The sequence below is a fragment of the Drosophila sulfurigaster genome, chromosome 2L, assembly GCF_023558435.1.
Source record: "Drosophila sulfurigaster albostrigata strain 15112-1811.04 chromosome 2L, ASM2355843v2, whole genome shotgun sequence".
In the NCBI taxonomy this organism is placed as follows: Eukaryota; Metazoa; Arthropoda; class Insecta; order Diptera; family Drosophilidae; genus Drosophila; species Drosophila sulfurigaster.
Window position 1 is genome coordinate 17,021,428 of NC_084881.1, and position 27,728 is coordinate 17,049,155.

Sequence of the window (27,728 nt, forward strand, 5' to 3'; positions counted from 1 at the left end):
CCGAACACTTCAAAAGAACCAATTGAACACATAAAACATTAAATGGAAATCTCAAGAGAGTTGCAGATTATTTTCAGTTGTTTCACAGCTGTAGCAATCAATTGAATCCAAGAAATCTAAATACTTCTGGATTGTCAGCTGTTTAAATAGAAAGAATTATTTTCATTATCTTTACTTTTGTTAATACAAATCAATAGTTGGTTAAATATTTGAGAAGAATAAATATTATTACAATTTTTTCTATCATTCTGAAATCTAACTTTCGATCTTTAGTCTATCCAATTTCATCTTTCCTTTAGAATATAAATTGTAATGAAAGATTATTGAAATTGTTTAAGTCATTCGTAAAGTCAACTTCGATCTATTCAAAATAGATAGATATTGTACATCTTTTTAGAAACTATCAATAGTTCGAAAGCTTTAAGGTTAAGAACAATTTTTGGAAATACTTGCAACAATTCCTTGATCTAATGATTTGATTTTTTTATGTTGATGGTCTTGGTGTATTTTATGAACATTTAATTTCAAATAGAATAGTATAGAAAATAGAAAAAAGTGAGTTCTATTCAAACTCAAGTTGCTTATTAAAATTAGAAATTTCAAAATAATGCAAACTATTTAATAAGTGAAGTTTATGGGATTGGTATTGTTCAAGCTTATTGTTGAAAACTAAAGCTGTAATTCTAAATACAATACAACAACATATTTCAAGTTATAGTCGACTTTAGAGAACTTTTTGCACTTGCTTTAACAAAATGTGAAACACTTGCAAAAGGTTCAAATGGCGTTCAAGGTTGGCAGCGACAGACAGACAGACAGCCGCAAAACTATAATAATATTTCACTTGCCGGTGTGTGTCATAAGTTTGAGCCGATGTCAGCAACTCAGTTGGTAGTTGAGTGTATCTAAGCCATAAATTGCTGTGCTCATCAAGTGACGCGTGCTAGGCAGCGCTTTGATCACCACCTGATCACGAGTATCTCACAGATACACACGCACGCAGGCTTTTAAAGTAATGCTACTTTTATTTTTGGCAGTGCATTTGCATTGACTAAACTGTGTGATGAATATCTCCGTACATAAGTAAAGTACCTTATGTGCTCGAGAGATCAGTCTACGGACTGAGGTATAGACTGAAACTTGGACTACCTGAGTTACCAAGTGATGTTGTTGTTGTTGTTGTTGTTGTTGTCTTCTCTCTTCATTTATTTATTTTTGCGCTTTTTTCATCCACTGAGTTTGCTCGTTTTGAGCGACCGGCGACGACAGTTGTTTAATTTATCAGTTAACAACTTGTGGCTTTTGCAGTTACCCGCTAAAAGCGTCAGCGATCATATTTCAGCTCCGACTTTTGTTTGTTTCTTCTAGCTCTCTATACTTTATATATATATATATATAGTACTATATATAAGCTGTGTGCGTCAGCTGACCTAAGCTTAGCCTTGTAATTGCATTAGAAGTTCAAAAAAACGAAACGAAATAAAAGACGCCCCCTTTTTCTGTGGCTACTGCACTCTGTGCGCTTATCTTTTGACAAGAAATTTAATTAAAGCAAAAAAAACCATATGCCGCAATTGAAACGCCCCCTAATTACCAGATACCAGATACAAATATTATAGCTGTGGGGAAAACAAGAACAGTCCGAAATAAAAAGCACTTGAGGCAGGAAAAATCGAACGTGAAAGAGACAAGAAGGACAAGAGGGAAAATGATTGTAAAATTGAAACAGACGCAAAAGCATTTTCGATAATTGAAAATAATAATTAAAATTCTCTGATTGAGGCGCTGTTGCCTTCTCTTTCTCTCTCTCTCTCTCTCTCTCTCTCTCTTTACGTACGCAATTGGAGTGAAAGAAGCTATAAAACGCAACAACAGCAGCCATAATAAAAAAACGTGGAGCATGCACATTATAATTTGCCATACAATTTGTTGTTATTCAATTGGTTTTTTTTTTGTTTTTGTCTTTGCTTTTTAATATGCAAAACTTGTCGCCTGCCATTGAGAGTTCTTTCTCTGTCTATATCTCTCTCTGTGTTTTCGTTTCTCGTTTGGGATCATAGAGACCGTTAGCCGTATTTGTGGCCGTAGAAATTGTCGTTTACTCCCCCGCCTCCCCGTTTCTTCCTCTTTTGTCTCTTGTCGAACCCCTTTTTGAATTTATGACTCTGCTTTTGAGTTTGGCATTCTAAGTGCGTGATTTCTTCAATTAATTGCCTCGCCTCGTTGCCATTGTCGTTGACGTTATCGTTGTTGTTGTCGTTGCAGCACTTGCTGCATTATAAGAGAATTCTCGTTGCACAATCATGTGGCGACTCCAATTGCGGCAACTCGAAGTCTTGCTTCAACTCGTAAGAAAAATTGATGTATGCTAAGTATGCTTTTGACAATGCTTGGCGAGGTTCTAGCAAATGGCAATGACTTTTTAGCATAATTCTCAAGCGATGACAATGCTTCAACTTGCTAGAATAATACTCATAGAATTGTCGGGTAATTATGGTTAGGAAATGACTGAAACTCTTTTGTGTAATCTGCATACAGTCTATTGTTGTGAGGTCAGACAATTAATTAGTCACAGCTAAACATTGTAGATTGTTGCAAATGTTTTTCCAATTTGAATTAGCTAAGAAAAAGCAAGACAAATGAATAGAGGAAAGAGGCAATTGAAGTTACTTTATTGATTGAGAAGTTAAGAACAACTTGAGCAACCTTTAAGTTCTGCAATTTTACTTATCAGATGTAGATGGATTGTAAAATATTTAAGGGACAAATAGTACTATGAAGAAAACTACAAATAAGTGTTTAACATATTTTGGTTATACTTATTCAATAATTTCTTTAATAGTTGCAGGGAATATTGGAATTAATATTGAAATTAGCAATAAATGTAAAATAAATAAATAATGAATAAATATCCTTTTAAAACACCTCAGTTATTCATAGAATTTATTAGGCGTGTGCCGTATAATAAATGACTTGAGTAGTTGAAAATAATTGTTAATAGTAACCAGAACAATAATCCCGATATTTGGTATATACAAAATTAAAGAATGTTTTTTTATGATTCTTTGGTATGTGAAAATCTGGTATATTATGTTTTCTATGGTATTTATTTTATGTAGTACCAATATACTAAATAAATTCGGTATTTTACTCTAAGAATAATACCTCACTTCTTCTATTCCAATGAACCTTTTTATAATGATAGATTTTTTTGAGAAATGTCACATAAATAAGTACATTTCCAAGTTAATTTTAGGTTTATCATATAATGTATATATGAAGTATGATATTTCTTTGCTAAATTGTTACTGCATTATAAATATAGGGTATCTGTAATATAATCAAGAAATTATAATTACATGATTTGTGCTAACAACGCAAGCTTGATTGAGCTCATTACTCTACGATCAGATTTCATTAGAAATATCTAGAATACATCCAAACGAATAGACATCGACATAGACAGGGCATTGAGCTGCTATTTAATTATAATTCTCATGAAATCGCCGCAATATTTCAGATGCGGCATCGCAATTATGAAAACACATATTTCAATTATGGCACGTGAAGCGTACACAAAAAATTTCTTCTTGGGCCGCAAAGCCAACAAATGACAAACTGCAGCTGCAACAGAGAGCAGGCGAGCAAGCGAGCAACTGCAACAGCAAATTGCAACAAGCACTGGCTACGCATGCAACGCAACGCACTTGCAACACGCAATGCAAGCAAGTGTACGAAATAAAAACAATTTCTCCATTGCTTGTTGCATTTGGTGGTGCCATTCCACAAATGCTTGGGCTTTAACCGCAACTAGAATATCTCTCGATACAGATGCAGATACAGATACAAAGATACAGATAAAATCGCTGAGCAAAAAACAAAATAGCAAAAACAAAACAGAAAACAGAAAACAGCTGACTTAATAACTCAGCTCAGTTGAATTTGCCATTTTCTGTGTCTTCGCGAAATTGAATGGGAAATTGAAATGGAAACTGGTTAAACGGGGCAAAAAGAGAGCGAATAACTCATAGGAGAAAGAGGAGGGTGTGGCGAGGGGAAGTCTCAGTTTTACGGTAATTAAGCAGCCAGAGAAACTGAGCAAGAGATACTTATTGGAGAATTGCCGGCTGAATGAGTCAAAGCGACGCCTGCTGCAGTTATTCAGATTTATTCAACGATTCCACTCTCGCTCTCTCTCTCTCTCTCTCTCTTTTTGCATTTAATTGTTTATTATTAAGTATTTTGTCAATAACGACGCGACTCTGATTTGCATATTCCTGTTGTTGTTTACTTTTTTCGGCAATTGCCAAACTGCGAATAACTTTGAATATACTCGATTGTGACTCGTCGCGTTGTGTGAGTAACATTTGTGTGTGCATAAAATATATTTTCGCATTTTGAGAATTTTAATTATGGATTTTTTATTAACCATTAAATAAACTTATAGATATTCACACATTGGAGTCGAATCTTTTTAAAACAGAATTTAAAAAAGTTTAGATTTTCCTCGACTAAAAGCACATTTTTTAAATGTATTCTATATGGGTAATTCCATGGCAAAATTCCGTTTTGGAATTACCCATATGTATAACCTAGAATAAGCAACAGAGACTTTACGGCAATTTTTTAATTGTTTGTTATACAATAGCTTTCTATTTGCTTTATTTTTTAATATAACAAATATTCTTGAATTTATATTCTAGTTTGAATTAAATTCGAGGGATTTTTGTAATTTTTGGATGTACAAAAACTTTTCTTGGCGTTTTATTTTCTTCCAATTGACAATTAGAGATTAATTGTTAATTAACTAGAACGTTTTCTTTCAATCAATTGACCATCGATAATTTAACGCAACGCGCACAGTAGTTATTTAATTTAGAGAATTTTTTTATGTTTGTCATTTTTGTTTACTTTGGGGTTTTGTTGGGGCGACAGCGAATTGAGCGTTGAAGACTTTCCGGTGCGCGATCGTTTCGTGTGTTCGAATGAATGCCGATGATAGACTGCCAACTGACGACTGTGAGTACTCGACTCACTCGCCTCACGACTCGCGACTCGATTCGATTCGATTCAATGCGATGCGATGCGATTCGACAACTGCTCGTAGAAATTCTATTGAATACGTTTGACAAATGCGAGCGCTACGTTTGCCTATCGACGCTTCTATCGACCGGCTGACTTTAAACTGACGTCGCGTCGCAGCAGCAGCGACGACGGCAGCAAAGCGTCCCCCCATTTAGTGTATTTCTACGTGTGTGTGTGCGTGTGTGTTTGTGTGTGCTCCGCCGATCGTCGTCAATTGCGCTGCACTTTGAATTTCATTTGTTTTTTTTGCCGGCTGCTCTCTCTCTCTCTTGCTATTTTGCTTTGTGCTCTCTCTTTGCACAGCTGTTTTCGATGGGGGGAGAGAGCGCTTGCACTCTTTTTGGTTTTTTTGCTGTGGCGCTCTCGCTCTCTAGCTCTGTGTCTTTACCACTTGTGGCTGACTCAAAGTCAATTAGTTACGCTCTTTGCCTGGCTTGCTGCCTGTCTGCCTGCCTGCATTGTTGCTTTTGCTTTTGTTTTTATTTGTATTTTTATTTTTATTTATGTTTGCCGGTTTGACTCAGCAGTGTTTGCTATTTCTTGTTTGCTTTCAGCGCTTGCATTAAACCCGATGATTGACTGGGACTCCCCCCGCTCCAGCTTCTGCCCGCCACACCTTCCTAATTGCCTCTAAGCTGCAGTTGTGCAGCGACGTGTTTGATTAAAAAGTGGTTGGTAAGCGATTGCAAGCTATCAATTTGCATACATTTAAGCTTACGTTTTCTCTCTTTTTTTGTTGTTCGCAGTTCGTGCTGTGTTGTGTAGTGTAGTGTAAAGAGTGTAGTGCAGAGAGAGTGAAAAAGAGAGCTGGCGCTTTGCTCTCTCATATTTGTGGTAAGTGTAGCTTATTTATTGAATTGTAAACAAAGAATTGACGCTTATTTTTCGTTTTCTTTTCTTTTCATGCTTATTCACATTAATGCAAATGCAGCTTTTTTTAAGTGTATTAATTTATTTATATATTTTTTTTTTGAGTGAAGTGTTTAAAAAAATATTAAATTTTTTTTAAGTGTAAAAGTAAAATTAAAAAAAAAATTAAAATGAGTTTAACCTAGTTAGTGGTTTGTGCCTCGCCTGAGTAATTCACGCCCTAAATAGAACTGGATTAGCGGTAAGTTTATTAATACTACAGTATAATTTTATTAACATATGTATTTACATCCACACACAATCGACAAACAAGAATTTATTCGCCTTAGCTCTTAGTCTTGTAACTTTAATGCATTGCATTTAATGGCACATATCAGATAATTTACAGTTTAATGTTTTTAATTGCATTTAAATTTAATAACACATTCAAGATAATAGCATAAAATGGTATATAAACCCAAAAATTGGAGTTCACTTCATTTGCTTTGCGTTTTTTAACTTAAATGCATTGCATATAATTTATGCTTTAGGATTATTGCGACTGTTTTGATGCATCAGAATTTTTGCTTTGGAAACACACTGCAATATCCATCATTGATTTGTGTTTATTAACAGTTTTAGTTAGGAAACATTTTTGTATTGCAGATAATATCAGTATTTTTTTTTCTAAACGAAAATAATAATAATATAATATAGAAATTGATCTTTATTTTATCTATCTATTAAGGTAATTTTAAGTGTTATTCATATTTCACTATGCATTACCTCATTTAACTGCACTCGCTCTCTCTTGTACAAACAAATTGATTATTTAACACATTTAACGGACAGTTAAGCGACCCACTCAATTAACAACCAGCCCACAAAATGTAGCTAGATGAGAGAGAGAGAGAGAGAGATCTATTGCCAGATGCATCGTAGTATCAGTTATCTAAACAAGGGATCACGTCAGTCGCTAAACGAGCAACAAATGTGCGAAAATCAATTGAGGCGCACAGAGCAAACAAGAAAGACTTGCAACACACAGAGTAATATGGAATAGAAAAGCGCATTGTTTTGCTGCCCGTAGAATGCAGTAATTGAATTGTGAAAAGTGTGTTAATGCTACCAGCAGCGAAAAGTATCTTGAAGATACTGACAAAGCGACAGCGACATTTACAGATGCAGATACAACAGGCCACCAGGCTTGTGGCAAATGGCAAACATGAAAATGCATTTGACTTGAGCACAAGAGAGATCTAAAGATACCGCAAGACGAGACAAGATGCAATGTGTGTTGCACTTAGAGTGAACGAAGGAGACGCGTAGGTTGCATCGTGATGGAATTACTTTGTGCCTCTGTCAGCGCCTGACAATTTGCGAATTAATAAACTCATTAATTACAAACTCAAAACGGCATAAATAAATGTGCGTAAATTTACACGCTGCTTGTAGCTGCATCAAATAATTAATTTGCCATGATTTTTGCCTGCCAGTTAGACGAGAGAGCTCTATAGCTGACAGACATGGAGGGACTAAAATGGGGCCAGGAAATAGAAAGAGGGAAAAATTCAAAGTAAAAGCAAAGCTGAACTACGAGGAGCCAAGCAAAAGGGCAGCCAAAAGGCAGCAAAACGACAACACAACACAGCTAAAAGTGTTTAGAATTTCTGGCATTTTGTCAAGTGTCGCCAAAACATTTTGCCAAACACGCACACAGGCAGAATGGGGAGTGAGGGGAAGAGGCAGGGTCTGATACTGTGGCACGACAACAGTGGCAGGTTCCGTGTAGAGTGGCTGAGCGAAAGGCAAACACTTTGAGGCAGCATTTGCACTTGTTGCATTCAACAAATTTTCGTGTGGCATTTGAAATTGTGACCAAAAGCGATGAGTGAAATGTGCTATTTAATAGCGGTATTACCAAAATTAAACAAAATATCTGTCTAGTCGCATTAGCATAACAAAATGTTGACTAGGCGTTAATGGGCTGAAAAATGTTTTTGCGGAATTTTAGGTAAAACATTTTCTGAATATTTTTAGGAATAGTTTAGCTCATTGAATTTTGATATTCAAGGTCTCGAAAGCCATTAATTATAGATAAGTTTAAAATACATTTATGATAGTTGCAAAATATTAGCTACAATTTAAAAAAAAAATAATGATGTATAACATTTATTTCACTTAATTTTTCTTAGTGAAATTTCAATTTTCAAATAGAAGAATTGATTTAGAAGTGGTTTTTTGGGAAGCTTAAATATTTGTTGAAATGGTTAAGCTTATAGATGTGCAGCTCATCGAATTTGTATGGAAGAGATCTGCAAACTTTATATTGTTTTAGAGAAAAGCAAATGAACTTGAAACGTAAAACAATAATAATAAAAAAATCTAGAATAAATAATACTTTGCATGTTCGCCTCAAAGATATTTTTGAATATTTGAATATTATTCCATTGAGAAGCAATATAATTGGTTTTAACTATACATATATAATATTTGTATACAGTGACATAATCAATAGATTCCAATTTGAAATCAAAATTGAGAAATCAAAATTAAAATTTCTTCATTGTTTTCAACCAACTACTATTACTTCAAAATTTGTTACAAGACTTCGATATTAATTTAACATTTTTCGTATTCTTTTTTCTGTAATTGATCGATTCGAAATTTCTGATTTCAGCTAACTTTTCGTGAAAATTTATATAAAATTGTACCTATACTTTTTCTTTAAGAAACTTCTGATTTCAACAAACTTTTACCTCAGAATTAGTCTCTTATTAGATTTCAATATATTTATAATTTTTTCAATTCTAGTTCCTTCAATCCTTCTTGCAATATCAAGCACTCTCAGCATATTCACACAATTTATTCACCTTGTTCACACTTTATTTGTGTTATTATTAAATTTGTGCTCGGCTTCTCTTCTACGGCTTGTTAAAATTAATCATTTGGCACCAACAAAAATAATTTATAATGTTCTGTGTGAGCATCCGACAATGAATTTGGTTGCACTTGTCACTTGCGCGTAATTGTACAATAAACAATTTGGCGTGTGTGTGTATTTTTTAAAGTATATATTTATTTATAATATTCATTTATTTTAAACACGCCCACAACGAATACATCAAAATAAATGAGGCAGCATGAGATGCTCTGTGACAATTTCGCCATTTCTTAATTAACTATAAAATTTGTGTGTTACGTATGCGAATACCCTGTAAATGCTAGGGAGAGGCAAAGGGAAGCACTGACGTAATTTCAGGAAAGAAATTGTGAGAGTTGAAGAGAACTGAATTTAACTTTAAAGTTCGCTTAGAAATCTATCTAAAGCAATATACTTTTGACATAAAATGCATATTATTCAGCTTCGAGGGTGTCTCCACTTCTCTCATTCCTTTCTGTACGTTTTCCGAGTTGTTAAAATTGTGATTTATTTTTGTCACGCGTGTATTTTTGACGCACCAAAATGACAACAAATTATCCGAGTGCTTGTCGAGCACATTTTGCGGATATTGAACAGCTAAAGATGCGGATGAAATACACGACTAAAGCCAGAAGGTGGAATATGGAAAATGGAAAATGCTGTGAAGGGAAAAAGGAGGCAAAAGCGTAAATCCAATCAATTGCCTTTGAGTCAAGCGAATCAGGCTGCAACAAAAGATACAATTGAACTGATAAAAGATGCAAAATTGTCGACATGCAGGAAAGCAATTATGCACACAATATAGAAAGGGGTTTGAAAGCAGTACAAAAGGGGAAGAAAGCGCTATGAAAGAGGTGAAGAAATAGTGGAGAATCAGACAGAAAGAGAAAACTTGATAACGTTGCGTTCTTGTTGAAGAAATGCTCGAAAAAAAGAAGAAAACTGCCAAACTTATAACCCAAAGGCAGCAATACAAACATACACACACACACACACCCACTCACACTCTCACAGATTTGTGTAGCGGAAACGGAAACGAGGCGACGCCATCGTCTGTGTGTTGACGGCCATGGCCAGCAAACGTAACGCAACGCATCGTAACGTTGAAAAAGGCTCAATACCGATTTTCATTTTGGAATTCCGTGCGCAGTTCGGCGAACGCAAAGCTTGTTGGCTTTGGCTGACCAGGGTTGCCACCTATTACTGTTTGCCTTTTTAGTTACTGTTGACAGCGAGCACGAAAGAGAAGCAGAGAGAAAGGGAGAAAGGGAGACAGGTTGCGTGCCCGAGTTGTGCTCTTATTGAAATTGTATTTATCCACAACGTATCAAAAGGGGGAAGTAAACACAGAGACATGGCAGACACACAGAGAGACAACTCTAATCGATTTAGTGGGCCTCCGCAAAATCCAACTAATACTGGCTACAAATGACACGCCCCCTTTTTGCCCAAGCATTATTCATTCAACGAGGCAGACCGAATGTCCTCGATACAAGTTGTGATTAAACCCACAAGGTAAAAGGGGAAAAAAAACAAGCAAATCTAGGCACAAAGTGTACAGGAAAATAGAAAAACTGTGCAAAATTCGAAATAGTCTTAGCAATCAGCCAGACATGGCCAGAAATATCCTATTTTTTTTGTGTAGTTGTAGTTGTTATTGAACTTACCATTTCTGTTCTCACTATCTGCAGGCTTCATTTGAATGGGATGATGCATCTGCAAAAGGTAAAAGAAGAGTAGTATTAGTTTTGTGTTTGTATTTGTATTTGTATTTGAACAAGGACAGGAGCAAAGAGCAGGCTTGCAAGTATCTCCTGTCCTTTAGTTTTATACCCGCTACTAATAGGGTAGAAGGATATTATAAATTTGTGTGTCCAGGAAATGTATGTGACAGATAGAAGGAGGCATCTCCAACCCCATAAAGTATTCATATTCTTGATCAGCGTCAACAGACGAGACGATAAAGCCATGTTGGTCGGTCCGTCTGTCTGTCTGTCCGTCCGTAAGAACACTTAGATCTCACAGACTATAAGAGATAGAGCTCTAATTTTTTTTTCTTTAGATAGCAATTGTTATCTATGTATATGGATCAAGTTTATTTTAAATTTTTGCCACGCCCGCTTCCGCCCCTGCAAATTGATAAAAGTCTAATAACGTAATTTTGAAGCTAGAGTTTTTGGTACATATAATAACAACAATAGTATTCATGATTCGTAAAATTTAAGTTGCGACGAGACAGAAATTATACAAGAAATACTTTTGTTTAGGGAGAAACGCCTATTTGGTTATTTTGGCAGACAATCAGGTTTATTTTGCACTCTATGGTATATTTGGAATGCAGCATTGTATCGATATACCAAATATAGAATGTGGTATATTTTATACACATATGTAATATATTCTATGGTATATTTTGAATATAATACCATATCAATATACCAAATATACCATTTGTTAAAAATTTCAGGATTTATGTGGTATAATAATTTGGTATATTTTAGGAATAATACCAAACTGTTTTACTTTTATTCTAAATAGGTACCGGGTATCTCACAATCGGGCACACTCTACAACTTTCTTACTTGTTTTTTAATAGTTGCCTCATCTAGACGGCAGCTGTTGAATTGCAGACTGCTTCTTTGGCTTCTCTCTTGCTTTGTAGATTTCATTAGTTTGATTTCGACTAATGCAACAAGTTCGAGTGTCTGCCGGAAAGTGCAGTTACAAAGGGCTAACAAAATGTTCATAAAACTAATGAAATGGCCAAGCGTAAGAGTTGAGAATTGGTGAAAGTAGAAGAAGGGGTAAAAATCAAGCGGCCATTTCATTAACGTTGCCATTAGCACTTGCAATTCAATGTGCTGTGCAGCGCTGCTTTTAACAATTTTAATTCATTTCACATTCATTGAGCAAACTGATAAGGCTGCTGCTGATGTTGTCGTTGTCGTTGCCGTTGCCGTTGTCCTTGTCTGCTGACAGGACTTGCCAATGGGTTGCCATTACTTTGATTTCAATTAACTTTTCATTCAGTTAAGAGCGCCTCGCCCTTGGGCCCCATTTCAATAGGAAATGATGATAATAATACTTACAAAGATATTAGAAATGCAGCAATTGCTAGAGTTTGGCAAGCACTCTTCACAGCATCAAAAAAAAAGAAGTAAAAATAAAAAAGGGACGATAGAAAAGTGCACTAAGTGAATGAATGACTGACTGACTGACTGACTGTCTGAATGAATGAATGACTGAGTGTGGCTGGGTTGAGTGAGTGGCTAGAAATCCAAATGAAATGAAATGTTCAGGCTGGCTGACAACAAGAACTCGGACAGGACCCTTCCGGCCTAAAGGTTTTCTGCACAAATTACGAGCAAAATGTCACCAGGCTCTGGGCTCAGTTGGCAGTTGGCAGCTGGCAGTTGGCAGTCGACCACTCACCCATCATTGTTGCATCATTTTGCTGCTCTATTATTCAAAATTGACAGTTGAATGAGTTAAGTGGCCTGTCCTGTTCTCTACTTTACCTAACTCCGCCCCTCCTCTCTTTCATTCTTTTGCTTGTTGTCCACTTTTTTTTTCCTAGCAAATTGTTGCCTTAGATTTTTGTTACCCTTTTCACTCAACTGGCATTTGGACTGTAATACGATTGTCATTCAAAATGTTGTTAAGCTTCCTATTTTTTTTCCATTATTTTTCTTGTTTTTTGCGAAAATTTTCTCTCACCTCCTTCACCCATTTGACATGTGTGTATTTGTTGTGCAAATTTCGTCAATTAGCTGGCAAAATATTGTTGCTTGTTTTTTAGAGTGAGCGAGGAAGCGCTTTAAATTCAGTAATTGACGAAGTTGCAGCACTGTCAGAAACGTTTATATATATTTTTGTCATTTATTTGACAAATAAGGGCAATCAAAACAACGCTTTTAAACCTTTTGTTTAACTTTTGTGATAGTTGCCAGCAATTGCATTTCAACTAATTGAATGTAACCTTCTGAAATTAATCTTATTTATATTTTCTTTTCAATGTGGAAAAATGATAAAAATAGAACAGTTAACTAGGCTTGCATATTAATACATTTATCTAAGTAAAATATAATATCCGATCTTTTACTTAAAGCTGTATTTATAATTATGCAAATCTAACAAAATGTTTAAATTTAAATGAATATTGTTGTATTTGAAAAAATGTTCATTATAATAAATTTTGTGTCAATTGGCAGCAATTTGATAAAGTCTAAAACTAAATTTAAGTGTAGCAAAGTTTATATTTTTATTAAAATTAACAACACACGTTAGAAAATTAATTTTTCATTTGCAGAAATGTTCACAATAACAGTGTTAAATTGTTTGTGAACATTTTGTCACAAAAAGTATACTTTAATCGATAACTAGAATCAATTTTCCTGAATTACATAAAATCCAAAAATAAATTAAAGCGTAAGCAAAGTTTCTATTTTGTTTGAAATTAATAGGTTCTTCAATAATTTTGCATTAAATGTTAAAAAAATTAATATATTTTTTGATGAAATGTTTATAATACCATATCCGTGTTAAATTTAATAGAATTAATACATATTCCATTTTATTGTATTTGGAAAAATGTTGAATAAAGTGGCTTGTGTAGGTTTTATCTCAATTGCTGGCAACTTCATTATAGCTAAATCAAAATTTAAATCATTTGTTGTTATGGGAATTAACAGTTTTTCTCAAAGTATGTGCATACTAATTTTTATGAAATTAAAATATTTTCTGCATTTTGTCTGTACATATTCTTTTCATTTGAATTGTTTTCTGAGAATTAAACAATAATTGTGAAATTACATTAATTTCGTCTACAATTTGAATAATTGCTCAAATGTACATATTTAAGAGTTGCGTTCTCTTAGTATTTGCTCGATCTCTTTCTCTCTCTCTCTCTTACTGTGCACATATTTGCTTGCGACAAAATGTAGTGCATACTTTCAGGCAGCGCACGAAAATCTTTGCAGTATTTCAACGAAATTTCACAGTGTAGTCGAGAACATGGTGTGCGTCACAACTGCTTCGATTCACACGTGCCGCACACAGCACGGAATAAAAAAAAATACTGCCACTGAGAGCTGACCAAAAAGCTGTCAGGCCACTTAACCCAAACACACACACACTCTGTAGTAGTACACATATATATATGTATGTGTGTACATATGTATGTAGGGAAATGGTCACTTCAAAACAAAATATTTATTGTAGCCGTTGACAAGTTGCTCGTGAGTGTGTGCGTATGTGTGTGAGTGTGTGTGTGAGAAAATGCCGACGTTTTAACGTCTGTTTACCTATCGATTATTTCAGGTAAATTAAGTAGCTCTTGCACAGAGGACGACGACGACGACGATGTCGATGTCGTTGTCGATGTCGACTAGGTCGAGTGTGTCGAGAGTGAGCTTGGATGGGGTTTGTTGGCTGCCTGGCAAATGCATTAAAGGATCAGACATGCCCACACACACACACTCACACACACACACACACACTAGCCGAGGCACTTACTTATACAAACAAAGCCTCTCTCTCTCTTGTTTCGTATGCGTACACAAACTTACACATATATATGTATTGCTATATCGCATAGTATCGCATATATATAGTCGAGGCGAGCGAACACATTGGTCATTATTTTGACAATTACACACGTGGCGTCATTTGCCAGTTACCCCCAAAATATATTCAGTGCCAAGCTCCAGTGTTGTGTGTGTTGCTCTGGTGTGTCTAGTGCTATATGGATTTTCCATTAACAATTTGAATATGTAAATGAGTTTGGGGGAAGAGAAGAGAGGCAGGGGAAGGGAAGTGGAAAGGGTGTTCCCCTTTGCAGTGTTTGCTTGTGCGTTGAACGCTTCATTTAATACGTTAACAATGAGATTGTCCTCAATAATTGAATCCACTAATTGACTGATGATTACATTTGTGTTGGCCCTACAACAACACAACTTTCCTCCAACCCCCCTTAGATTTATAAGTGTGTGTGTGTGCGTGTGTGTATGGAAAGTATGTCATTCGAGGCGATCGATAGAAGGCGCAAGCAGTTGACTTTCTCAAGCTGCATTATTCAAGCAGCGAGCAAAAGAAATGGGGTGAACAAAAGAAAAGGGGAGGCAACACATACACATTCATATACATACATACATACACATATGCAACACTTAGATACACACATACTTAGGCACATACAGAACAAATAGAACGAGCAACGAGCAAACCGCTAATTACAACACATCCTGCTACGACTCTGTTATCGGTCGGTTATCGGTTATCGAATTAAATTGTGATGAACACTACTTACCCCATCCAAGGTCTTGATGTTGTGCAGCGCATCCTGGGCCCGCAGAGCCGCCTTGCGCGTATAGTAGGTGACAAAACAGCACCCTGTTAACGAAACAGAACAGAACAGAAACAATCGATACAACAAATCGATACAACAAAATTGAAGGTAAAAACTCACAACGGTTTCACACGGATCGTATAGACAAATGCACAAGGACGTTTATTATCACTATAGTATTCTATATAGTCTATAGCATTTTGGCTGATCATGCGTATTAAGAGGGGGCGTGGGGACATTTCAATTCAATTTTGCCATGCAATTAGCTTGATATTTCTTTTTTTGCGTTGATATGTAATTGGACAAAGGACGAGCGCATCAGGCAAGCCATGCAGATATTATGATTAAAAGACAGACTATATATAATATGGGGGTGGTTGATTTATATAGATATATATACTTGGATTTATGTGATTGAACGGACGTGACAAGTTGTGAATGCTCAGACTAACATTTTACCTAGCGACAAAACTTTACAGTGCAGAAAAATACTAAAGCGATTAAAAAATTGACCATTGAACTTTTTTTGACTATTTTTCAATTAAAAATTTATTACTACAATGTATTTTCTCAACTTTTGTTTAATGAAAGTCTAAAGTATTTTTTTAATTAGTCTAAAGTATTTCTTTTGTCTAAATCATTTTTTCCCAAGAAAAATTTTTTCAGAATTGATTTCATTTGATTTTGGTAAATTGCCTATTTGCATAATGTACAGACTTGTTCAATTTATTTTTTTTCTTAAAGAAAATATTTTTTCAGTATTTATTATATTTGAATTCAGTATTTTTTATACCAATTAATTTTTAATTTGTTTGTTAAGTCAATTAGCCTTTTTAGAAATACTTTTAAATATTAAGATGAATTTATTAAATTTGAATTCAGTATATTTTCATACCAATTATTACTTGAATTTGTTTGTTAATTCAATTATCCATTTATAAATGTTCACAGAGATTCATCTAAATTTAAATGTAATTAAATGCATAAATTTGTTGTTGAAATTTTTAACAATTTTTAAATTTTCTCTGTTAAACAAATTCCAATAAGCTGCGCAAATATCAAATTCAAATTTTTTATATTATTCTGCAAAATATTTATTACAATTTTTATATAAATTGCTCTCACAATTCATGCATCTTTTAAATTCTCTTTATAAAAACTGTGCATTTTCACTTTCATATAATTTTGTATCTGCCAATAGCTTTTAATTATTTTCGGCAATATTTACACATATTTTTTTATTGTTGGCTCAGCTACAATTCTAATCACTAAACCACTCAGCATTAGGCGTAATTCCTTTAGCTGCTTCCACTCAATGATTGGCCAGAGAGGCAACTTCTACTGTTGTTGTTGTTGTGCTGTGAGCCTTATCTGCTCATAAGTCGCATAATCATACGTAGCACACGTATGAACATTCGATCAGTGGTCGGGCTTAGCCATAAATATGCATAATGCTCGCACAATTTCAACCTTTCATAAAAGTTTGCAAGCAAATGCGTAAATTATTCTAATACAGTATAGAATTAACCAAAAAGCTCGAGTGTGTGAGGGTGGCAATTATGGCCAATTACCTGCTGAGCAAAAGTTGAGCACAACAGCAAAAAAAATAAATAAATAAATAAGAGGAGAAAAAGTAAAGTCAACACCTGGGAGCAAGCTTTAATGCTGATGTGTTGGCCATAATCATATTACTTGATGTTCTCTCAGACTCTCAGAGGCCAAACAAAAAAGGGTGTGCCTCAAATTGATGGGTATTGTAAAAATTCATTGAGACCTTAAGCCTCTTCTCGGTGTGTGGACTCTGTGGATTAATCCCGACATTTGTATGCATGACACACTCACCTCGACTAATCGATGTGACCTTATCGCGCAGCACATTCAACGTATGCACCCGTCCAAACTGTTCGAACAGCCGTCGCAACTTTGCCTCATCCCATGTCTTGGGTATTTGGCCGACAAACATTTTGATATTGTCCGCATCGGGTTGATCCTTGGCCGTCTCCGTTTCTGTGGTATCCATTGGCACCGTCGATGATTCCATCGATTCACATTTAATGGCCAGCAGTTGTTGCTCGTTAGCAGCACTTGAATCGCTGCAAAAATTAAATAAAGTCATTATAAATCAACAAAAGAGAGTGGGAGTGAGGGAAGGGAAATAAATAGATAAATCTATCTACTACAAGTTGGTCAAAAAGTTTTCGGCAATTCCATTGAACTTTTATGGCCAACATATTGTAGTCGAGTATTGAGTCTCTCTTGTCTGTGTGTGTGTGTGTGTGTGTGTCCGGCTAACTTCATTTGCTAATGACAATAAAAAACCAACAAGGATAACAAAAGAGAACACAAGCTGAGCGCACTGCATAAAATACAAATACTAATTGTTATTAGCAAACTAATCTAATCTAAAAAGTTGTAAACGTTTTTACTTTGCTCTATGTGGCTGACCAGAGCGTGGATGGTGTGTATTTGTGTGTGTGAGGGGTTGATGGCTAAGAGGAAGCTGGGGGAGAGTTAGAGGAGCAACGCCAAAAGTAGCTGGCAATGCATTGAATAGTCTATTTTGAGGTCACTTGGATACTTCACTTTGGGTTTTTGTGTAATGCCAGAAAGTTTGTTGTGCTTCACTTCCTCTTTCTCTCTCTCTTTTTCTATCTCTCTCTTCCGTTGAGTGTGTGTATATTTGGGGTTTATTGGGTGTTGTTGATGGTATACGAAATTGACTTTTGGTTGATGTCAAATTGGTTGCCAACACAACAACTTGAATGAGAGCAAAAAGCGAGATGGAAACGAATGGAGAACGACATCTGAAATAGCCACAACAAACTCAAGCTGATTTTCAATAAGTTTGAAGTTGTCAAGCAGTTGTGGCAATAAATTTGGAAATCTAATTGGTTCCGGTTTTTGTTTTGTTTTTTTTGGTATTTTTGGTACTCTGAAACTGAACAAAGGAGGGTGATTGCAACATGGCAACAACTCTCATTAGCCAATTTGAAAAGGACTTCAGAAACAACATCAAATTTTGAACCAGATGCTTACAATTTAAAAGTTTAGATGGATTTCTAATATTATACAATTATTGAAATAATTCTCGAGCTTCGAAGACTTTTTAAAAAGTTGTTAAGTAACTAAAATGTTGGGCAACAAAAAGAAATATATTAAACATTAATGGAAATACAATTTTAGTGACAAATCAGTTTCATTTATGAAGCTTTGAATTGGGATTAATTCTACAAAATTTTGATAGTTCTTAATAATCGTAAATTTTTATATATTAATTATTAATCGCTTTTAATAATCGTAAACTTTTATGTTTGGTTCATCTGATCTGACTCATAAATTTATTAGTTCTGGGTGAAATTAGGACTTTTTTGCAAAGTTTTATTCACAAATTTTTTAATTTTACGGATTCTTCTAGAATGTTAAGTCTGATTTAATATTTATATTTTAGCCGTAAATTGATTAGAGATAAATGTTTGTGATGCCAGAGCTCTTTTTATTCTCTATTTAGATGACTATTATAGCTGCTTTACAAGTAATTTAAGTTCACCCTCTAAGACGTAGAATTTCTCATCTGTTGTTAACATTCTTTGCCACTTAATTTATGGCCTATGAAGAGTATCTGACGGTCGGGAACATTTAAATTAACTTACAACGGAAATTACCTTGTCTTGATGCTATCGAGTTTAATTTTTCACTGCGCACTTCCTGCTGCAGTTATGAATAGGCAGAGCGAAAATGAGATTTCCACATTTTCTATCTGCCATCCAACAGAGAAGTACTTAGGAGTGACAGCAGTTTGTCCCTCAGGGAAGTGTGTGTGTCAAATGACAAAATGAACTTAATCTATTAGAGCGAGAGTGCAGAGTGCGACTGCATGATAAATATTGTGCCTAGAAGTCAAATGCAAAGTAGGCCTCGACTAGATCTTAAACCAATTCCAACGAGGGAATCAAATTTGCCTGCCAGGCAACACAGGCAACGACATAAATCAACATTGTCTGGCGACTGTTGCCTACTTTTTGGCGCACGCTTTAAATACGCATCGCATATAAAAATTGTCTTGGCTGTGCGACAGGTGTGTCTTTGTCTGTGTGTGTGTGTGTGAGAGTTGCTATCAGGCCCCGCAGGCAATTATTTCGCTTTCAAAGTCACAGGCGGCGTCTGGGGAATCCATCAGAGAGAAAAGATGGAGCAACAGCAGCTGCCCTCGAGGGAGCAACGCGACACCGACGAAGGTGAATGAGGAGGAGGAAGAGGAGGAGGAGAAGGAGGCAACTACTTGGCCGAGTCGGCAACAGTTGCTGAGGTGCCGCAATGCTATGCTGAACTGCCGTCGTCTCCTGGCGGCTTTCTTCGCATTACTAATTCAGTTTCATTTAAATGCGCCCGAGCTTAATGAGAAAATTGCCTGCGGTGGGTCACCCACTGGGATTTCACTTGGCTTTCGCTCTCAATACTTGCTGTTGCTCTTGTTGTTGCTGTTGTTGTTGTTGTTGTTGTCAGCAGGTGTTGGATTTGTTGGCAAGCGATTTGAAGGCCGCTCTCACTTAAGTGTTTTGTGCTGCCGGCATTGAACATGCGATGATATTCAATTTGATGCTGATGCTATCACACCAAACGCGACTGCAAACGCGACTCAGAAGCAATGGACAACTCAACAACGCAGCATAGACAGGCTGGCTGGCAACCAGTCAGCAATGCCGACAAAGCCGTGACGTGGCATTTAATTTATGATGGCAGTTTGTTATGTCGCGCCTGTCACAACAAAAACAAACAAGAGTCCGGCAGAAAGATAGAGAGGACAACGCCGTCGCAACGTTGTGAGATTGGCAGCGCGGAAAACACAACCAGAGTGAGAAAATGGTGAAGAAGGGAGTGAAAGAACAGAGCACAACGTAGCATAGGAATGACAGTCTGTGGTCTCTGTGTTGAGGCGCATAAAAATGACCCAACATAAATTTAATATTCTTGCTTTATTATTTAATGGCAACACAACAACAACAACAACAACAACAACGAAGGACAAACGGCAACAGCCTTAAGTTATGGATATCGTTGCTTGGGCTGCTGCAGTTCGAATGTTTTCTCATCAGCAACAGCAGCAGCACCTCATTTAATGTGATAATTACCAACGCCTGACAATGATCATTAACATACTATTATATGTATCCTTCAAATGCTTAAAGTGTCCATCAGCCGTGGCCAATTAATAAGCTTAATGCAATGCCAATTATCATTAGTCAGCTGCCGGCTTCGCTCTTCTTCTCTGTCTTCACATCAGCACGTTGTCACTTATTTTAATTGAATCGATTCGCCTGGACACTTTACCCATCCGAAAAAAAAAGAAAATATGCTGACAAACCAAATGGCTATTTCTCTATTTCAATTTTTGCTATTTTTACGAGTTTCTTCTTTTTTTTTATAATTTCCGGACAGAGGAACTTCGCAAATGAAAAGGGGGACAACAGTGACAACAGCATTTGAAACATTGCTGGGAAATATGATTTCCAAAAAGGGAAATTGAAATTTATATCTTCGCTCTATGCAAATTGATTTGAAATTGACTAAGACATCGAGAAAGCTGACTATTGATTACGCCAAATTCATCTTCTAATTTGATTTGCTTAATGAAATTGATAGATGACTGAAGTAAAAGGTGGCTTAAGTAATTCGGTTGAAATTTATAATAAATGGATTACATTTTCATTCTGAAAAATTTCTTGGAAATATAACATTTGTATTATTATTTTATACCCGTTGTTTTGGCTGACAATATGGTATATTTTTAACTCTATAATATATTTTAAATATAGTATATACCATATATAGCATATTTTGCATTCTATGGTATATTTTCAATGATAAATTAATTAAAATTAATAAATTATATTGAGAATTGGTAGCAGGTATCTCACAGTCGAGCACACCCCACTGTAGCTTTCTTACTGGTTTTATTTTTGATTTAAATGAAATTGCTTTTAGATTAAATTCTAGTAAAATAAATATCGAACTAATGTGAAACGCTGCTTAAAAGGTTTAGCTCATAAGTAGAAAACATTTTGAGTTTTTTATTATTAAAAATGAATCATTATTTCACTGAAGGAAATTTCTTCAAATTATTTGAAATAATTGCGATAAGGCATAATATATAAATATATACAAAATCTCTGTAAAAATTAAGGCTGAAGGTTCTATTACTTGGAGTTTTCGTTTAATAAATTAAATTTGTGTTTATAGAAAATGCTTTAAATATAATTTTGAAGTAGTAAATTAGTTAACAGTTGTAAAGAAATGTTTTTAATCTTGCATATTCCTATGAAACATATTATTTATTTCCACAAAACTAACATTCGCTTCAAGTAGATATCGAGAAACTGTCTTTAAGTGAAAAGTTTGCTTTAATTCAAAAAGGAGAATTTCAATTTGCATTGCCTATTTTTATGGGCTACGCAGTTTAGCTCACAAATCATTTGAATGCAATTTGCAGTCATTAGCTGAGGCCAACAATGCACTGCCAATAAAATGGCAAACAACAAAGGACCAGAAAAAATGTTGAGTGCGGAGGAGGAGGTGGAGGAGGAGGAGGCGTGGCTGAAATACTCACCAAATTGGGGTGCCAGCAACGCTTTGGTCGGCTAATGAAGTTCTGGAATTAATGCTGGAATTTAACAGCGTCGGCGTCGCAGCAACAACTGCTGTGGTTGCTGCAGCCACTGTTGCAATTGTTGTTGGTGTTGTTGCTACTGGAGCTGCTGCTGCTGTTGTTGTTGCTGGCTCTGCTGCTGCTGATGCTATGGCTGGTGTTGTTGCTGCTATTGTTGTTGGCATGGCGGCAACAACGGGCACAACAGGGGCAGCGACAGCGGCAACGGCGGCGACGGCAGCTGTAGTTGCATTGGAATTTATTTGGTTTTGCAAAAGTGTTTCAAACAATGTTGTCGACATGCCGACGCCGCCAGCAGTTTTGGTCATTGCAGCAGCAACGGGTGTTGTTGCTGGTGCTGTCACTACGGTTGCTCCGGCTGCTGATATGTTGCTGCTGATGTTGCTGCTGCTGTTGCTGTTGGTGTTGCTGTTGCTGTTGCCGCTGTTGGGCCGCAAGTAGGGATGAAAACTTTTAGCAGCACCTGTAAAGGTTGTTGTTGTTGCAATGGCGCCCGTTGCAGGCGTTAGATTTTCTAAATACTTTCCTGGTTGTTGTTGCTGTTGCAGGTGTAGTTGCTGTTGTTGCTGCTGTTGCAAGTTGTTATTGTTATTGTTATTTAAATTGTTAGTGTTGCTGGTGGCGTTGCCGTTATAAAGACTGCTGCTGCTGCTGCTGCCATTGGCCATTCCATTAGCGACATGGGCAACAGGTGCTGTTGTTAGCATTGTTGTTGCTGTTGTTGCTGTATCTATTAGTGTTGCTGTTGCTGCCGCTGCCGCTGCTCCTCCTGTTGCTACGTTGTCAGTTTCCTCAGTAGCAATTGCTGGAATGTCGCTTAGTTTATCCGTGCGCAGTTTCAAAGATTGCAACATCATTTATTTTATTTCCCCTTTTATTATTATTACGCTCTCTCTCACTCTCTCTGCTTCCTCTTTGAACGTTGTTATTGCTGTCGCTAATTACTTTTAGTGCTGCTGCGGCTGCGGTAACTGTTGCTGCTGCATTTGGTGACGCTTGCTTTTTAATTTGCTGCGGATTTTACTTTTATTAAAATTGTATATTATCTTGCTCTTAATTGCTGTGCTCTACGCGTTGGCCTCAGCAGCTCGTTTGCTTATCACAGTTTTATCTCTCACTAATAGTTTGTTTGCGTCTTCTTATTTGCTTTTTATTATTCTTTTTATTTTGTATTGTATTTTGAGCAGCACTTTGCACTCACACACACTCACACTGAGAGCGGGTTGCTAAGCTTCAGTTGCAACTGTAATTAAAAAAGAAATGAAACAATTGTTTATCAATTAAAAGTATTTAAAGAACTGTCAAAAATAGGTATGCTGCAAATAATAATATTGAATGTTATGAAAATTCAGCTTTAGTATAATTAAATATTTTCAGTTAAAGAGTTCATTAAATTTATTAATTTTTTTGCTATAAGCCTATAAAATAGTATCTTTCAATTTTTTCATTCATTCCTGCGGCTTAAATTTTAAATATTTGTATGGGATTTATTACATTCTGCTTTTTACTTTTATACTATTTTTATACATTTTTATATATAGAGATTTTTTCAAATAGGCTTAGGTTTTTGGCTATGCATTATTTTTAAGTTTATTTGTAATAATTTAAAATAGTATTTGAAATATTTATTACTATATCATTTTAAACAGTAGTAGTATTTGTAGTATTTTCAAAAATATTTAAAATTTTGTTAAATCTGTTAAAAATTCATATAATTTTATTTATTTTGGTTTTTTTTTTAGGTTCATAAGCTTTCATTCAGCATATTATTTTACATATTACTATTATTTTCTTTGGGTTTTTCAAATTCTATATATTTTTTCACTAATCAAGATAAATTTGTTTATTTTTCAGCCCCAAAACTTCCAGTTCAATCAACGTTTTGTAAGTAATTAAATTTTTGCGCTATTAAATTATTCACTTAAATATTTCTATTGCACGCAGAAAATGATTAAAAAATGCAATTAAAGTTGATTTAATTATAGTTTTATTAGATTTTTGGACAAGTATTTGGCTATGACGCTTTTAATTTAATTTTATTGACATTCCATTCAAACAATTAGGACAATCAAAGAAACTTTGAATTGTTGGCAAACAACAAGTAATTTGATCAAGTGCGCAACGCATAATATAATATTAATTAAAAACTATTTAAGTGCTTAATTAAATAATTGAACTAACAACAGCAGCTAAACAAAATGGCTGGCTGAAGAGCGTATGCAAAAAAACCGCAGCCCCAAAATGGCTACCAGATGAAGCTGTTTCCGTTTCCTCCCCCTCTCGCAACCGCTTCGCAGACATAGCGAAGCGCATTGCAATGAATGCATATTGACAGACTGACCGCAGTTGCTGGGCCACTTGACTGTCTGGCATTCACAAGTGCTCTGACTTTGATAAAGCGCTAACACTCACATGTAAGTGCATGTCTATGCATGCATGTGCATGTGCACGAGTCTCTGTGTGTGTGTGTGTAAACTCATCATGTTTTGTAGCTGCTGCAGTTAAACAGAGTTAGTACAGCAGAAGCGAGCATAGCTCATCTGGCCGCATTATGTTGAAGGCCCCAGCTAATTAGTTAAATTGAAATCAAATTATTTGTTGTCGCACTTGACTGGCCACAGGCATGGGCGCCTTAATTAACGCGCTTCACTCGCACACACGCACACACGTATAGAAATGTATATAGATAGAGATATGCACATCTGTCTGACTGCTTAGAGTGTTTGCGATTACCCTTATTATCTCATGTTGAGCACTTGGCAGACATGGCGTATGCGCAACGTTCACTTTAACAACTTTAAGCAGCGCGGAGCTTGTGTGTGATTATCGTCGCTTATTTTTTTTATTAATAAATTTGCAATGTTCGCATATTTTGTTGTTCGCGCTTTTCTATTTTCGTTACGTATTTGTTGTTTGTGTATGTTTTTGTTTTTTGGCGTCCGCTTCACTTGGCCAGACGCTGGCAACTGGCGACGTGTCGTGAAACGCTTGTTGCACCCCACCAACCAAAGAGAGAGAGAGAGATTCGCTCGATATCGTTGTTATTGTTGGTGCTACTGCTTTTGGCCTGCCAGCTTCGGTTTGCCAGCGGCATGCTCCTGCCACGTTGCGACATTGCCACATTGCCACGTTGCCACGCGCTTATCCAGCGCCATCAAACGATGTCGACGACGACGTCATTTACTTTTTGTTGTTGTTCTGCTGCTGCTGCTGTTTCTTTGCTCTACTCCGAAGCGAGTATAACCACTAACAAGTCGATGAGTTTATAGCTAATTAAGATATGATCGACACATTGTTTCCGTTTCAATAAGCCAGCTAATCTTATCTCGTGCAATTAATAATCATTTGTAAAATTCGAGATCAGTGTGATGAAATTATTTGGGTTTGATAAGAGAGCATTTCGAGTTCGTTGTGAAATTGTTCTGGCTGGCTGCTGTTGCTCTGCTCTGCTGCATTATGAGCAGTTAACGTCGCCTGCTCCTGCAGCTTTAACTGGCCCACCCACGAAGGAGGCAGCTGTGTCATCCTTGTGGCTGTTGCTGCTGCTACTGTCACCTTGTAATTTTATTTATCTATTGATTATTGAGTATCTCTTTTCTATTTATTTGCCTTTGTTTGCACACGCTGCGTGCGCTGACAGGCAGACGATGACACCCCCTTACTTACTTCTCTCTCTCTCTCTCTATCTCTCTCTCGCTTTCGTTTAGCCCGGCATTTTTATTAAAGCAGATCCCCTCGGGGGCATGTCTGGGGTAGCAAGCAGTCTGTGGGGGTCTCTCTGCTATGTGTATTGTGTGTAAATATTTTGTGCCTCTGGCTGTTTTTTTAATTAACTTTAGTGACAATATTTTGCACATTTGCTTTTGTCTAACGCTTGGCCTTATGCTCCTCTTTTTCTCTCTCTCTCTCTCTCTCTCTCTGTCTCTCTGTTGCCCTTGCAGCAGCCAACTGTGAGATAATCAAACTGTGTGTATGCAAATGTTGTAGGCAAGTCTTAGATCTACGGCCTGACCCAAATTCGACCTATTGCTTTTGCTCTCATTTTGACTCTCGCCGCCCCTTAAACTGTCTGACAATGACAATGCCGTTGACATCTCACAACTTGCACTCCAAATAAGAATCATATGTCATGGCAGCCCCTGCAACATTCATTTGGGGGTGCATTGCACTCAACAACAACTACTTTCATACTATACACATGCTACACGTCTTATATGTATGTATGTTTAGTATAGCAGCAGCAGTAGTATGTATATATGTATGTTGTTTGGCCCATTGGGCATATGTCAGAGCGCTTCATTCACTTGTTGAGCGAGTTTCCTTTCGTTATCTTATCGAGTGCTTTATACGTTTGCATAGTTGCTTTATTGAGGTTGTTGTTTTCGACTCTTGTTCAGTTTCAGTTTCTCTTCTGTTTTTCTTTCTTTTTGGGTAACTACCTATAAATAACCGTAGTGTGTCTGTGCTTATTATATCCATTGGCAAACAAAAGCGTCTACCTGCAGTCGTAAGTTTAGCCAGCTAATCAGCTGTTATCTCTTTCTCGCTAAATATGGTGGAGCAAATTTTTGAGTTTCTCTTGTTACTTGCGCTAATGGCAAGTACATAAATTATATCCAATTATAAATCTATACGAAATAGCGAGTATAACAGCTTTGTATGACAGTTTTTATGACCGTATAATAGTCGTGTAAGTGCTTGGAAATACTCATACCAGAAAATTCCAAATGTAACTTTGTATAACACCATGTATAACAGTTTTTTTGTGTATAACAGTTTATCTATTTGCAATTGCATGTATAAAAACACATTTTTCACCGTAATTCGTACTTTTACTTACACTTTGTGAGTAATACGCAAAAGTATCTTGCAGATACAAATGTATCTCGAGGTAATTGTCAAGTGAACTTTGAATTTAAGTTAACCATATGCTCACTTGCACACGCGATATGCCACCATATTAATATCTAACTACATATATGTAGATACACACATTACACAGATATAAAACTTTGACACTGAATCGTTCATTTCATCAATCACACGAATCGTAATCACGAGATTAAAAACGTTTCGATTATTTTACTTTTTGGTTTTTTTTTGTTAATGGAAAACCGACCGCACGTCAAGCCAAGCGAAAGGCAACTAACAGACCCAAAAAACTACAAGAAATAATAAAAATGAAGAACGTACTGTCCCATTGATTTCATAATTTGTTCACACACTCGCACTCTACTCGCTGCTCATGAAACCCAATTTTCACTCTGGACGCACAGCAGATAGCAGTCGTTGCTCTCCGTCAAGGCAACTGTATGAGTTTATGTGTGTTATCTAGTTGGGTGATAAGGACGCGCTTATCGCATAATTGCTCACTGATTGTTGTCAGGTAAACTACAAGCGATACTGACTCTGAGAGAGCGCTCTCACTCTCTCTCTCACTCTCTCTCTGCAAGCATTGTTGTTGCTCTTGTCTGTCGGCTAACTAGGTTTATCTTTTGACTCTCGCTCTCTCTCCCACTGACTACTGTTGGACTGAGGAAATGATAGTATTTATTACCTGTGTAGCCAAGAAATTTGTTTATTTTCTTTCGAGTTTATCTTTCTCAAACGCAAGTGCTCTCCAAATGGGGTTAACTCTAACGAGCAGGTTGCTTATCATATGCTGTGGCTCTGACTCATATCGAATCGTAAAACAAATGCGGCACTTACATGACAACGTTTTCTTTGCGGGAGCATCTCTTCATGAAATTCGCACACTTTAGCGTCCAAACAATTTTGATAGCCAACATTTTTGTGTGAGTATATTATCAACACATGACGAAATGATACCGAAACATGACCAACAACTGTGCAATTGAAAT

General features: G+C 36.2%; 1 protein-coding gene across 4 annotated transcripts in view; it reads right to left on the reverse strand.

Moving 5' to 3' along the window:
• Positions 1 to 26,992, reverse strand: part of LOC133834980 (CUGBP Elav-like family member 2) — a 63,999-nt gene extending 37,007 nt beyond the window's left edge. Inside the window, exons 1-5 of one of the 4 annotated variants that reach the window (XM_062264795.1) lie at positions 26,708 to 26,984; positions 21,808 to 23,110; positions 17,046 to 17,296; positions 15,165 to 15,247; positions 10,525 to 10,573 (exon numbers count right to left, since the gene is read on the reverse strand). In XM_062264795.1, the coding sequence (XP_062120779.1) occupies positions 10,525 to 10,573; positions 15,165 to 15,247; positions 17,046 to 17,296; positions 21,808 to 22,724 (1,300 nt within the window). In that variant the 5' untranslated portion in view covers positions 22,725 to 23,110; positions 26,708 to 26,984. Of the gene's footprint in view, positions 1 to 4,911; positions 5,125 to 10,524; positions 10,574 to 15,164; positions 15,248 to 17,045; positions 17,297 to 21,807; positions 23,111 to 26,707 lie in introns of those variants that run through there. The other 3 variants (XM_062264794.1, XM_062264796.1, XM_062264797.1) reach the window with 3 other exon arrangements.
• Between the last annotated feature and the right edge of the window lie 736 nt (positions 26,993 to 27,728).